Raw genomic sequence first — 15,335 nt, forward strand, 5'->3', positions numbered from 1 at the left:
GCGCGCAGGGCAGGTGGCGGCGCCGGGAGCCGTGTCCGGCGCGGGGGTGGGTGCGGGCATGGGTGGGGGAGGGCCTGCGGTGTGGGGGAGGGCGGGGGGGGGCAGCAGGGGCCGCCCGGCCCGGCTGGGAGCCGGGTCAGCCCGGAGCCGCCCGCAGAAGGTTCTCGCTCCTCGCTCAGGCCTGAGCCCCGGGCCGAGGCGGAGCTGCCGCGGGCGTGCGGGGCGCGCTCCGAGGGGCCAGGCAGACAGTGGGGCAGGAAACCTGACTGCCTGTGGCGCTTATTGCCTCAGCTCCTGGAGCCATTCCCGCAGCCTGCCCTCCCTGCCGTGGGCTCCGTTATGGCCAGGTGGGCCGGGTGGGCGCGGCGAGGTCTCCTCTTGGTACTCTTTGCACAGAGTCAGAATCACTGCAAGAGAAATTGGACAGAGCACAATGGATTGAGGGATACTGCTGTAGCAGCGGGGCTCTGCAGCAGGGTGTACGTGAAGCAAGACCGGCTCACAGTGTGCTCATAGTAGCTTTATAAAAAGGTGTGTCACTACTACACATTGTAGGACAGGTGAATCAGGTACCAATGTACCGTAAAAAAGCTTAAAAATAGGAGATTACTTATTTTCTTATAATGAACACTAGCTCTAAATCCCAGAAAACCGGTGTGAAAGAAGGCTTGTAGTCAATTCTAGGCAGACTAGACAAATGAACATAATTGCTTTTATTTTGGCCTCTCAGATTTTCTAAAGGACTGCATTTGATACGAAGCACTGAAATAGTAGGAGAGTACATTGTGGTAAGGAGAATGGAGCTGAATTTCAGCATGACATGGAAAAGATGGTTGCCTCACATGGTCTTTTGAGAAATTATAGTCATGTGCTTACTGCACAGACTGTACAGTTTTTGTCCTATTTCACAGCCTTTGTTCATTTCAAATTAGGATTGAGGGGTATTAGCAGATAGAAAATAAGAATCAGAATATTTTCTGTTCTGCTCCTGCTGCTGTTGAAAATCAAGTGATTTATTTTCTGGTGCTAAATAAAGTGCACTTCTATTTTCTTTTTCTAATTTACATTTACATTCCTTTTTTTGTACAGTCATTTTCACTCTTCTCCTTGACCATCTTTGTCTAACAGATTTTTCCATCAAAAAGAACACAAGAAGGTTTTTTTAATTTTTTTCATACAAAAGGTTTATCTTTGGTTGCAGTTTACATTTGGACAATGAGGATACCTCCTTCTTAAGTAAAAATCAGTAAAATGGGGAATGGTTGCTGCACTTCATTAATTGTGATTTTTTTTTTCTCAAGTCATCATTTCAGTGTGCCAAATAATTGTTTCATGAAAGACAGTATTCTTGACTGTGCCATAGTGACCTCCCAACTTTCCAAAGTTAAGGAGCTGGTCACAGCAATCTTGAATAGGTTCTGTCCCAACTTCTATTTTTCCTGAGGGCATCTTAACATGAGATAAAAATGACCGTTCTTAGCAAGTGTCAAGTACTGTGCCTTACATTAAATAAAATGATGTTAGGGTTTGATTCTTTTGGTTAAAATAGGCGGCTTTGCAGAAGGAGGCTTTTTCCAATTTTTTTTTTTTCCCATTCACATTGAAAAGATTTAAAGAGGTACATTTAATGTGATAAAATACATGGGGAAAAACTGGCTAGAAAATTAAGCTAGATAATTAAGCATAATCCTCATTAGTTTATGAGGATACTCCTATATATGAAAAAAATAAAAGAAAACACACTGATTTAAGTAATTTTATTGTTCTAAAAAAATTCTTGAGTTCATCAGTTCTGGGGTGTTTCTTTGAAAATCTTCAAAATGAGGTTTTGAGTATGAAAATCCATGTACATGAGTGAGACAGGTACCAACAAACTGCACTATATACACAATCTAATGAAAGAAAGTGGAAGGATACTGTGAACACTGTCCTTTCTCTTGCTGAGGAAGAAAACCAGCAAGAAACTAAGGCTGGGAAAAGACAGAAGGAGGAATGACACTGGAGGACAAAGAAATGGGAAGAACTTCCGTTGTAATTTTCTTATTTCATACTTACAACAATAATATATCCGTTTCTTTCATTGAAGTATCAGGTCCAACACCTCAGAAATGGCAAAGGCCAAACAAGGTATTTGGGACATTTTTTGCCTTTCCCTGTGATCTGTGGGCTGCATAAACTCTTCTGTATATTGCAGCAGCAATTTTTCCTGTGGTCAAAAGCAACAGCTACCACCTTTCTAACCACAGCAGGCTTCTGAGGAGCAGTTTGTCTATTAGATGGAATTTACAGAACAAAATTATTTCCTGGACTGGGTGAGACATAGCTGTTGAACTGGCAAGCATTTGTGACCATTTATTTGACCCATGGAGCACCAGTTAGTCCATGCTAAAAAATGTTGTTAATGTATTTTGAGGACATACCTGTTCTGTCATTCTCACTATAAAGAAAGAAATGCCTGGCTTGGAAGGATTTCTTTAGAATAGTTTGAAAGTCTCACCATTGTTCAGCAGGAGTCAGGATAAGGTACCTTAGAAAACATGTGAAATTATATGTACATCTAGTATTATCTTTTCAGAACAGTCTAGGAATTAGGGACTTCTAGCAAAAAAACTGTTTTTTCATATGATCTTGTGTAAAAATCTGTCCAGGAATACCTTTTTATATTGAAACTGCCTCCTAAAACTCTTGCTGGTTATGTTGAAAGTTACAGATTAAAAATTGATCCTTGTTCTTTCTATCCATCCTCCTTATGATCATTTAGATCTTTGGAGTATTTCTTCAATTGTGCTTTATTCTGTGATTTTTTTTTTCCCACTCCAAAGAATCCCACTCTAGTTAGTATTTGTACTTTGAGTGGAGTCCATTGCTCAATGCAGCTGATTGTTTCTAAGCCTTCATTATTTCTAAGTCATCATGACTTGGTAGAACAGAAAAAGGTTTTGGGAGAACAGAAGATGAGAGAGTTTAACTGTTCAGATGATCAGAAATGCATGTATTATGCACGTAGCATGAATTTCTGTGCTTTGTTCTACTCCATCTCTACTAAATCCTATCATTTCTTTCTTTGCAGCTGCTGCTTTGTTGTTGTTTCTGTTGAACTGTTTTGTCTCCAGAATGATTAGTTGTCTCACAACTCCTCCTGTGTATGTAAAGTCAGAAGTGTGTGACTTTTATTAAGATTAAAATTCACTTTGTGTTAGTGGTTTTAAACTTTTCTGTGTTGAGACATTCTTTTTCATCTCTTTGTGGCTGCCTTTAGTACACTGCATTGTTGTGGGTAAATAATCATTGGTAAATTTTGTGACTTTATTAATCCCAGCTTTTTGTAGATGATGTATAAAGACATGAAAGAATACAGAACCCTGCATGGAACCTTCCAGGCTTCTGCAAGTCACACAGTTCCATTCAGAAAAATAAGCAGCCATTTTTACCAGCCTAATTTTTATAACCATTTACCTGCAAGAGGACCTACCTTCTCATCCCACAACAACATAGTTTCTTTAGGACCTTTTGGTCAGTGATCTGTAGAAATAAAATAGATTATATTAACTGAACTATAGATTTTTGAGTCTGAATTTTTCTCTGAAGCAGAGACTCTTTTTTGGTAAATGTTGTCTATGTTTAGAGAAGGTGAGGTAGGAATGGTGGTGATTTTACTTGTTTCTGAGCAAAATATTACTGGGCATTTGTGTTTTTCATACCATCTCTAACAGACACTATTTATTTCTTCAGTGGAAAGTTAAATAAGCGAAGTTCTTTGCCATATTGATTATGGTGAAACAATATTTCACATGGCCTGTAACCAGCCTGCGAAGCACAGTGTTACTGAATCACTTTTCACTCAAAAGCCAGAAAAGAAAGCAGGTTTCATTTCCTTTCTTAATTTGTGGTGTTGAGCAGGCTGTTTGGGAGCCTGCTCAAGGAGATAGGAAGACTGAATTAAGGTGGTAAACAGGTAAGGCAGAGTAGGTAATTATCTGCTGTGAAGACACAGAGTTTTTCGTCTTACTAGTGATGGCAAGGAAACATTTCTCATTGCTTTAACTGTACGAGACAAGATTAGTGAGAAGCCAAAGCATATTTCCATGGAAGAGGCTGTACTGATTAGCCCTGGCTATCAATCAGAGAAAGCGTTTACAAACTCCCAGTATTTTTCTCTGTCCTGCAGTACCAGCTGTTTTTCAGATAGAGTCAACAAGCTGTTTCTCATGCGTTAGCTGGTTGCATTCCTCTACTGAGCTATCCTGGGAGTGTGTTGTTTGTACTAAACAGCCCCCATTTGCTGTTTATGGCTCTCATGATGGAAATAGACATGCTTATGCAGCAGCATCTGAGAGAGCTGTAGGACCTTAAAAACAATATTTTTCCCACTGTGTTTCCACAGTTGACCTGACAGTAGAACCAAACAATAAGACAACCTCAGTGAATGCCTTGTCCCTCAGTATAGTGCAATTACTGTGTGCAAGCGTTGGTAAGAATATTCTTTCCTGAGATCCTGCAAGGGAATTATTTTGGTGGAGGTTTGCTGTGACACGCAATGGATACAGTTCACAGAATGCTGTGTAACCTAAATTAGTAGTACTAGTAATTTGTGGTTTGTGTTTTAGGGTATGTTGTTTTTTTTGTATTTGGTTCTTTGGTTGTTGGGTTTTGTTCTGTTTTTTTCCCTAAAACCTTGTGTACCATAATGTTAGAGATCAGGCACTGCAGAAACCATACCCTAGCATTTCTGTGTGTTCTACTGCAGACTACTGTGTGGAAATCACCTCCTTATATGAAAGCCAATCAGACCAGTTTCCAAATTCATTTTGTTTAAAGACTGTTGGAGGAAAAGGGGAGAAGAAATAAGTAAGTTGTGTCATGTTAGAGTACACTGGTTTAGTTCCTACTGAAGGTCTGGGCTTTTTGTTAGCTGCCATAGAGCACTTTTTCAGTTAGTTTTCTCATGTTAATTCTGTTGGAAAACCAGTAAACATTTGTCAGATAGTAAAGTCATGAGCACTGAGGGTAATGTATCAATAAAGGATTTTAAATGTTTGTATGACTTATAGGTTTTGTTGACTTGCTCATTTAGATTGGAAGGGCTAAAAGTATAGTTAATGTTGACTGTACAGTGAACTCAGGTGCAGAGAATTTCTTTTTTCTGAAAGGTGTGACAAAATTAAGGTTTAGTGTCAAAAGCTTCTAGGTTTTCTGTTTCTTCTAATGCAGCTTTAAAAATCAGTTTCTAATGATCATTATGGGACTTTAAATTAGGAAGTACTAAACATGCTATCATTTTGCTACAGTAAGATATGTCTGTGCCAAACACAGTTATGAAACAGAGCCAAATACTTTTCCAAGGAAAATGGCCCAGGAATTCAAGGCATGTATTCACTGTTCCATATACTGTTAAGAGCCAGACAGATGAGAGGACTGAGAAGTGAAATGGAAAAAGGATTTCGTATGTGTTTGTCTGGCAGGAAGAAGCCATATATTGAAGGGTTTTAGTTTCATTCCTTTGGCTTAGCTGAAATAATGTTGCCCTGTGATCACCTTTGAGCCATTTAACTCTGCTGGTTCTGTCTTGGATTTTTTTTATTTTCTGTTCTTGTTTTACCCTGTACTACCCAGTTATCTTATTTTGGTTGATTTTGTCATTGCTTTTCTATTAGATACACAGTCATCACTGTCAGTTCTTGTCTGAAGTTGTGCATCATAACTGAAAGTAATATAAAAGTATATTTTAAATTCAAGCAAAAACTAAGGATCTCTAAATAATATGAATATTTTAACCCATTAAACTTTTCATAAAGCACATCCTGTGAGACAGACCAATGGTACTGTACGTTTTATTAGATGCTGTTGAATTGAGATTTGGTTTTGAAATCCTTTTTAATTTCATTTAATTTTTTTTAAATTCCATTGCATGTGAGGCTTGCCTGTTAAAAACTTTACTTAAACCAGCCTGTCTGCTGGTTTATATATATATAAATATATATATATAAATATATATTTCTATATATTTGGTACTACTTGACTCTGACTTCCAGGGAAATACTGATATATGGCATGGTACTCAAGTACCAAATAGCTTGTCCTGAGGCAAGCTGTCAGGTTTTTTTATTGCCTTAGTAGGGTGTATCTGGTTTTTTGTTTTGTTTTTCGTTTTGGTGAGGCCGCTAGGTGGAGTCAGAACCTTGAGTCCCTGTGGATATTGATTTGCAGGTATCTAGTGGGAACAGTCTTCAGATACACAGTGCTGCTTTCCAGCATGCAGCACTGCATCTCCTGCAGCCTGGAAGACCAGCAAGTGTTGTTTAACTAAGATATGCTGTTTCAAAAAATAGAAAGACCAAAATGTTTCTCTTGAATTTGAACTCCAGCATTTTTCATACTGAATGTTACTGATTGAAATAGCTGTTTATGGCACTAGTTGTGATTTGCAAATCCGATCTTACTCATATCCATAGAAATGTCCTCTGAAGGTCCAGCAAGAAAGACTTAATTGTGTTTATTTGTATTAGAATATTCAAGAACTTGATGACTAAATTACCTGAATTTGTTCTCCCTCTCTCTCTCTCTCACACACACAGCCCTCTGTCTTTCTCTCTTTTTGAAATCTTGGCTCTCACTTCACTTTCCGAAGCTGTTATTCTCTTTTGTCAGGAGAGAATACAGTTTTCCATCCTGTATGAATCCAATATACCCTGACTTTTGTGTGGCTATATGGAACTGTCAAATGTATTTGCAAGTACAATGAATTGGTCTGTATATATTTTTCCCAGAAATACATTAGTTCATTTACTTCACTCTGTAAAATTATACTTGTCATTTTAACTAATACTGTTCAGATGAAGATTAATTTGAAAACTGAAAGTGCCATTAAAAAGTCTTTGATGGAATTAAAATTATCATTTTGTAATCAGACTTATAAATGAGATAGCAGGCTTAAATTTTGACTGTATTATATAATGATTCTCACTAGTGGGAGCCTCTTGGCTTTTGTCTGTATTTTCTAAAGCTGGTGCTATGCCTCCCTGCTGCTTTTTCACAGATTGTGGCTTTCTTGTTTTATTTTAATAGTGTTAATGGAACATGCCAACAAAAGGCTGCTTGACTCACATTTCAATCACAGAAAATGTTTCTAAGCAAAACCAGACTTACATAAATGTTTAAGATATTGCTCAAGTTAAAAATCAAGTCTGTAAATTCAATTGCATTGTTTGTCTTTGCAGCAGTTATGGTGGCCACTGTATTGCTGTAATGGAGTATTATAAAGGTTCTCCTTTGTAAAATCAAATCAAATTTCTGTTGTCCAGAAGCAGCAAGTAATCAAATTGTAGATTTTTTGGTGAAAGAAATTACCTGGCATTCTGCAATTATTGCAGCCTGCAATTTAGAAGCTTTGCTTTCTTCTTTTAAAATCTTTTTTAGAAGTAACTACTAAAGTTTTAAGTGTTATTCAACTTACTCTGCTTTTGGTAGAAAATACCATTCTTACTGCTTTTGGGCTTGGCAGATTAGCTGGTTTCACAAATTATGTTTTCACCATAATTTGTGAAAACAGCTGTGTCTGTAATAATCTGTGTTATAACTGAAAGTCCAAATGAAGTCTTTGTTCTGATGTTCTCCTAAATGGATGAAGCACTGCACAAATGCATAAAATATTTCAGTCAGCCCTGTATGTCATTCCATTAGCATTATTAGATGCCATGGGGCTCACCCCAGAAAAAAGCTGGTGCAAGTTGTCAATAGAGACCAGTTAGATATTTACTATAAAAATGCAATATAAATAAAGTTGTGTTAATTTTGAAGGACCTGAAATGCAGGAACTGGAAGGGGCATTTGGGGTGATCAAATCTAGTCCCATGCTACCTTAGGTAACAAAGTAACCTAATACATTTTATAAGCCAGTCAAGCACCATGTTATAAATAGACTTGCTGGGACTTACTGGACATCTCTTTCAGAGTCTCACTGCTCTGATGCTTATATATGTCTGTTGCAATTCCAGCTTTCATGTATTCCTGACCAATTTATTCTAATTTGTTCTTATGCCTGTATTGCCTGTTTGCATCAATAGCTCTTTTTACTTTAGGACATTTAAGTGGTATGCTTAATGACAGCAATCATCTTGAGACTCTCTTTGCTAGACTAAATTCATGATTTCGTATGTAGTTCTGGCAGTAGTGAAAATTTAGGTTGCTGCTGACACTTTTTACTTTACTGACATTTTGTTTAGGCCAACACAGCTGTTTTGAAGTCACTCATCAAAAGGGCAATTATCTGGCAAAAAGCTGTCACCCCTGAATGTTTTTGGTCCACTTCATTTTTCCTATATGCTCTCCTGAATATTTTCTAAATATCACTGTAGTAACAGTTGTGCTGATGCCATTGATGGAGTGAAGTACAGAGGCAGAAATGAGCATGAGAGGAAGGAACACTGACAGAAATGTCTTAAGGCAGTGCTGTTGCTGGACATGAGCCTTAACCCAGGCTTGTTCAGATGCCTCTTAGTGTTCTGCTCTACACCAGGGAAAACTGAGTATGATAGCTGAAACAGTTTGAACCAAACAGTTCAGGCATTACCAACAGCCTATGCAAGGCAACATCCTTCCATCTAATTAAACTGAATCAGCTTCTGATTGCTCAGTGCAAGCAGTAGTTGGGCGTTCTGTAATGTTGGTGCTGTTTACCTAAAGCAAGTCTAAAATAATATTTGTACCTGCTTGGTTCAGTGTTTGAAGAAAACTCTTCGCTGTTGCATCTGGTTCTTAGAATTATTAATAGAACTTATATTCCAGTTATATATCTGGGAAGTTAAAGGTTTCCTCGGTGATACAATTTCATTTTTTGATCTACATAAATGCTTGCATTTCCTATCAACAGAACAAACAAGATATCAGCATTTCAAAACTGGGCAGTTCTGTGTTTTCCTGTTTCTAACAGGTAGTCAACAACTTGCTGGCACTTATGCCAATAATTTTTAAAGCTCTCAAATTTATAGCTATATGTCTTAATTAAGCTAGCCAATATACTAAGAAAATCAGGTTGCATCTTTTTTTAATATTTAAAAATAATGTTCTTTGGTAATCTGAGACCCTGTATTCCAGTTCATGAACTTCAGTTCAGTCCAACTTTAATTATTAATAAATCTTATTGCACACACTGAAATTGATGTAATATGTTGGTGCTGTGACTGTTTTAGTGTTTGCAGATATGCAGTTGGTCAGAGGCAGGGCTGTATTGTCTAAATTTCTAGGTGAAGATACTGAATGACTGAAAGCAATAGGTTCTCTTTTAAAATATCTGCTTAGTATCCTTCACTTTACCATACTTTTTGTTGCTCAGGCTGTTGTTTTCCTTTGACTCCACCTTACTTTTATTTTGACTTGAGTGTGAAACATTGTGTAGTCTTCCTCATGTTCTTGGGTGTGGGTGGTGTGGGGTAGAGTTCAGAGCCATGAGCCTTTTTCTGAGGAGCTTCCCTTTACATCCCAAGAGGTTTTACGAGACCTTTGTAGCAATGTCTGAAAAACTAGATACAGGGCAGCCCACTGAGAATCTGTTTGTGACTTAATGAAGTACTGTTCCTTAATGGATTTGTAGATTCAGGGTAGATTTCAGTAGATTTTGGGGATGGGAAATGAACGCATTCTGAGAATCTTAATACTTAAGCTTTTGCTTTCATGGCAGCAGCTTCATTTATCCTGAACTTTTATCTGAAAGTAAAAGTTTCAGTACTCCAGTGGAGAAGTTACTAATGCCCTAGTGCCAGCACTCAGTTGGTATCAGAAAAAAAGAACAGAGGTGGAAGAAATGTTCTTTATTCACACATCATTTTCAAAGTGAAATTGTCAATAATCTGGACACAGATCTTCCTGTATGCCACTAAAGGGAAAAATAAACAACTTACCTACATTGGAATGGAAAGATATGAACAATCTGTAGTAATAAGGAAAATAAAGTTTCAACATAAAGCATGGGTAGAAATGTTGTCTTTTGTTTTTGTCTTGCATCAAATAATTTCGGTTAGGCTATTTGTGGAGAAATTCTGTTATAGAATTGTAAGACTTTTGACAAAAAAGTTTTGCTTTCCTTCAAACAGAAGATATGTATGCAGCCCTTCTCAGTTTGTTGGCATTTCATTCTTCTGCTTTGCTATGCCTTCAGGCCAAAATTGACTGTCTTTTAAGCATGTTCCCTGCATTGTATGCCAAAACCTCTCTGTGCACTTTTGCACAGATTTTACAATAAAATCAATACAGGTACAATGGCTAGTGTTAAGAGAAAAGGTTACTTAATGTAAAACAGTGTGAAGAAAACATCCCTTTATTAGCAAGATCTCTGTGTATTTCTTTAGTTATTGTTGAAAATTTTAAGTTGTCATTATTACCATAACAACATGTGATTTAGTTTTTTTTTAATTATGTAGCTGAAATAGGAAGACAGATAATAAGTCTCTGACTGTCAGAGACTTACGAGAGACTGGTAGTATGATAGTAAAAAATGTAGCAAGTTTGACTACTTGAATGCAAGCTTAATTTTAAAGAAGCTGAAATACAGTTGATTAGAACTATAGTTGATAGATTATTAATACCTAAATCATAGTAAAGGATTGTACCTCTTCTCGTAAAAGAATGAAAAAGCCTATCTAAAATCCAACACAATTGAAGGAATAAATTTGCAAATGAGTAGCAACTAGGTTTTCTCCCATACTGATTATTTCACAGAAATCCTGTATAAATATAAAATTATTTGCTATTATGAATACAATCAAGTGATGTTTTTTATGTCTTATTTTGTGCAACTTTGCAGTTATTCTTTGTCATCTACAAATTACTATGTGGGTTTTATTCTTTATTTCAAAAATGTTTGTACTGTCTACTTCTGTAGAGTTCCAGTAACTGCAGTGCTGTTTTCCTTAGAAGGTTGAGTCATAGTTTAATCTGTATGGTTTTGTCAATACCAAATGTTTCATCCCTGTTTGCACTTAGTCATACTCTAAATGAAAAAGATAGAAGACAGATTTATTTTAAAATTAGACTTAATTGATAAAGATAACAGCTCTACAAAGGACTTTGTTCCTCCTTCTAAAAATATTCTGATGCTGGTTTTTTAATGTTTACTGTGAACTGTCTCTTGAACTGGAATCTTGCTATGTAAAGATAATTTTTATACTTTCAGGTCCATTGGGCCACGGCTTGTGTTGAGAATGACATTAGGAGCAGAAATTACTAGCCAGCTCAAGGCTTCTTCATACATAGCAGCAGGACGAAACCTTTTGAGATGGGACCTGTCTCCAGAGGAAATTAGAACAAGAACAGAAGAACTTATCAGGAAGACAAAACATGTATATGACAGCATTGGGATGCTTGAAATTGAAGAAGTAACACATGAAAATACCATACGGGCTTTGGCAGATATAGAAGTGGAATATGCAGGTTAGCATGTGTTTTCTATATTTCTTTGCATAAGACATTCCATCTGCACATAAGGAAGCACTGAGAAAAAATAGTTGTTGCTTCCAATTTTGATCCCTGCTGTTCTTGTGTGGAATGTGTAGAGGCCTCTCAAGAGTCCATAATCTTTCAGGACCTCCCAGAGGCCTGCATTAGTCACCTGTTTTGGTTTTGCATGTGAAGCTCCAGCCAGTTACATTTCCAGCCCTGAGCAGCTGCCGGGGGACACTGCAGCAGTGTGGGCTGCAGTGTCTGTGATATGTGTAGTGCATTGCACGTGGTACGCAGTGCTTTTTTCAGACACTGCGGAATCTGACACGAGCAAGCTGAATGGAGTAATGGAAATGTTGATAAACTGCTAAGGGAGAAAATGTGATGATGAGGGAATTTTGAGTGTGCTATTGAAAGAAGGCTTCTTTACTTGCTCACATTTAAATTGCGGCCTCTGAGGTCTTGAAGAATCCAGGGAGATATTGGTCATGCAGTCACATCTAGATCATTCTGAATGAATTGTCAAGCCATACCAATATGTGGATGGATTTTAATGGTCAAACACAGGTCATTCCGTTAATTTGTTAATAATTGTCAGAGGAACAAGTAGAACACAAACTGCATATTGCATATCTTCATTGAGAAAGATCTTTCAGGTGGTGGCTGCATTATTTATAAAACAGTGAGTGTAATAGATGTCAAATTCTTTTAATACTCTAAAAAATTCTACAGTAGCCACACAGGTGCTAGACACACCCACCTTGGCTGGGAGCAAAATCTTTCACTAGCAAAAAAGCACAGTTGGCATCTCAAATGATTATACTGTAATATTAGTCTGGTTTTCACATTACTTTAAGTTGCACATACAGTGAATTGTCTGGAATCTTATTCTGGCATACTCAGAAAGACAGTAATTTTCAAAAAAAAGCCTGCTGCCAGCTTCAGTGTTAGTTATACCAAAATACCAATTTGGTATACTTATTGTAAATCTTTTTACCACAAAGATTTATGGAAGGAAAATCTATGTTTGCCTCAGAAAACATTGGTCATCAGCTTTTCAGCACAGCCACCAAGACTTGATGGAAGATGAAAGTTTTTCACTAAGTACTATTGCAGGAGTGGGTCACATTTAAGCTTTTAATGCTAATCTTCAAAGCTGTGTGTGAAATTATCACGACCTGCTGTGAAACAGCCCATGGCATCTGAGAGGGATGTATTACCACGGCAAGACTTCCATAAGAAACTTGGAATTTAAGGTCTGTGTGTCCATTTCACATAAAGACCTACCCCAGTAACTGCAGCTCATTATCCAAAAAGACAGAGATGACAATAGACTTTAAATTACACTTGGAAGCTGCCAAAACTCAGTTTATAGTTTTGAAACATCTTTGCATAAGGGCAGGAGGCGAAGGGGCAAGTTTCCTATAAACTTCAAAAAGAATCACATGCCCATCGTTGCGTTTTTGACTCTGTCTCAGAGATTGATAAAATGACTGCATATCACATAAAATTACAAAGCTTTGAATCAACCTAATATGTTGTTACTCTAAAATCTACTTTTGGAAAGGTAAATGGTAGAAACATTGTAATTTGATTTTTAAATAAGCAGATTCATTTGTATTTTAGGATTTCTATTCAATGTCATTATAAGATGTTATATTCCTTTAATAGCAAGAATTTACTTAATCTTAAAAGTGTATTCTAAAAAAGTAGTAATACTCAGCTTGCAATCTCTAGAAGTTCAGAATGCACAGACAGCATATTCCCTGTTTGCCATGTTGTTTCTTCTTAAACACAGAAGAGTGCAGTACATGGGGATTTGACACTGTGCTCATAACAATGTAAAAATAACTTCAGGACAGATGGGCATATTTGAAAGATTCGGAGCTTCTGGCTTTAAATGCTAACATGGAAGCATCTGTGCCAGCTATGAAACGTCAGTCTTCACTTACATGACTTTTGGAAGATGAAGCATTTTTAATGTATTTATATACCATTCAGCTGATTTTGTAGAAGATTATGAGATAATTAGGCTTGGGGTTTATAAATCTTCTGTAAAATATTTATGTGTTACAATGGTGTGTGATTTTGTCCTTCCACCTGTTCAGTTTTGTATTACATGTAATCACTTTATTTGCTATATGTGTCAGGTTGCTTTGGATACTTTTTTCTTATGTCTTTTATAAATTACAGAAGAGGGAAAGCTTCTTATCCTTAAAGCATGTCTATCCTTCTGTGTTCATTGCCTCTTGTCTAAACAGTGGAAAGAAGCATGTTGGATTTTCCCCAGCACGTCTCCCCTGACAAAGAGATACGCTTAGCAAGTACAGAAGCTGACAAAAAACTGTCAAATTTTGATGTGGAGATGAGCATGAGAGAAGACGTGTTTCAGAAGATTGTTTATTTACAGGTAAATAACAGTATGTCTGCATAAGTTGTGACATGTATCTAAATTAATCTAAAATTATTTGGCATACACAATGCTTTTCAAAATAACTTTGTGTTTCCTCTGTGTCTGTGCCACTCAAATCTTTCCAGTGGGACATTGCTGTACATCAGAAAACACTGTATTGTGTGTTCCTACTCTTTGCCTCTCATATCTGGATCTGTGTATCCTTCTCTCTCCATTGCAATGCTTGCTCTCCAGTGCAAAGCTTTGACTTTTGTCTAGTTTTCCAAAGAACTGATACAAGCAATCTAAACTAAAAGAGGGAAACCTGTTAGGAAAAAACTTTTTTGTTTTCTACTGGCTGAGCTTGTTCCAAGAGGGAGGGAAGAAAAGAGGGAGTACAGCGCTTACATTATCTCATATTTCTCTTGAATTTGCGTCCAAAATTCTGCTTTATTAAAAAAGTTGAGAATTTTAAATTTAAAAGTTGTTTTAAGTTATGTAGGTTAATGAGAATATATAAATGGTATTGACCTCTGAAATTACCTCTTTTGATCAGCTAGTTATAGACAATTACATTTATCCTCTTCTTCATCTGTTTCTTCAGCCTCAAAATAAAACTATGTTACAAGATGCATTTAGTGTTGAACCAGCTTCTGTCCTTTTTGTGTTTCTATTTAGCTTCTCTTTTAATTGATCACCTATAGGTATCTCATGTTGTTCGTTTGTACTGCTTATTTTGTAGCTCAAAGAAAGAATATTTGGTTGTATCAGAAAGAATATTTGATTTTGTTCCAATATGTCTGGTGATGTTTAGTAATAATTTTCTTATAAGTGTGATGAATAATGCAAGGATGCTATCTAATGCGATAACAAAAAATATATGTTTTTCTATGTTTTATATGTGATTTTTTCCTCTCAACCCCACTGATTTTTAATCTTCTTCTAACGCTCATAAAATACTGGAGCCCTGTTTCTTGGAGTCACCATTTTGGTTTTTTCAGGCTTGAGTGGGAATTAGAATAATACTTGCAGAACCATACTAAATGGCCTTCCATTACCATTGCCTTCTTTTGCTGTGTTTTCCAGGGAAATTTTCAAGTGTTCTCCTCAAGCTGGGTATTCTTGTGACATATTTGTGGAAGTATGTAATAACCCCACTCTGACTATGTTCTGTTGTGTGTTGGCAGATGGTGCCTCGTGTTGATTTTTTCCCTTCTGTATTTTTATGTTGGTTTTTTCTTCTTCCCCTGCTCTGTTGCTAGTAATTAATTGATTGATTTGTATGATTGATTTGTATGATTGATTTGTATGTGGTATCTACAGTGATTTTCCCCACCCTCATCTAGAGAATGCACAGATACTCTGAGGACTAACCTTTACATGTCTGTGTATCTATCTATTTTTAATTTACAGGACTATCTGACAGTAGGTAGTGAAAACTGATTGCTGTTACTCACTACTATTACTCTCTTAATTTTTTTTCCTCATTTGGTGTTTTCTTATTTCATTT

General features: G+C 36.9%; 1 protein-coding gene across 4 annotated transcripts in view; it reads left to right on the forward strand.

Moving 5' to 3' along the window:
- NLN (neurolysin) overlaps positions 1–15,335 on the forward strand; it is a 36,444-nt gene that overhangs the window by 345 nt on the left and 20,764 nt on the right. Inside the window, exons 1-3 of one of the 4 annotated variants that reach the window (XM_064735563.1) lie at positions 30–46; positions 11,168–11,424; positions 13,695–13,843. In XM_064735563.1, the coding sequence (XP_064591633.1) occupies positions 11,196–11,424; positions 13,695–13,843 (378 nt within the window). In that variant the 5' untranslated portion in view covers positions 30–46; positions 11,168–11,195. Of the gene's footprint in view, positions 1–29; positions 47–459; positions 532–4,437; positions 4,472–11,167; positions 11,425–13,694; positions 13,844–15,335 lie in introns of those variants that run through there. The other 3 variants (XM_064735562.1, XM_064735561.1, XM_064735560.1) reach the window with 3 other exon arrangements.

Source organism: Zonotrichia leucophrys, chromosome Z, assembly GCF_028769735.1.
Source record: "Zonotrichia leucophrys gambelii isolate GWCS_2022_RI chromosome Z, RI_Zleu_2.0, whole genome shotgun sequence".
Taxonomy (NCBI): Eukaryota; Metazoa; Chordata; class Aves; order Passeriformes; family Passerellidae; genus Zonotrichia; species Zonotrichia leucophrys.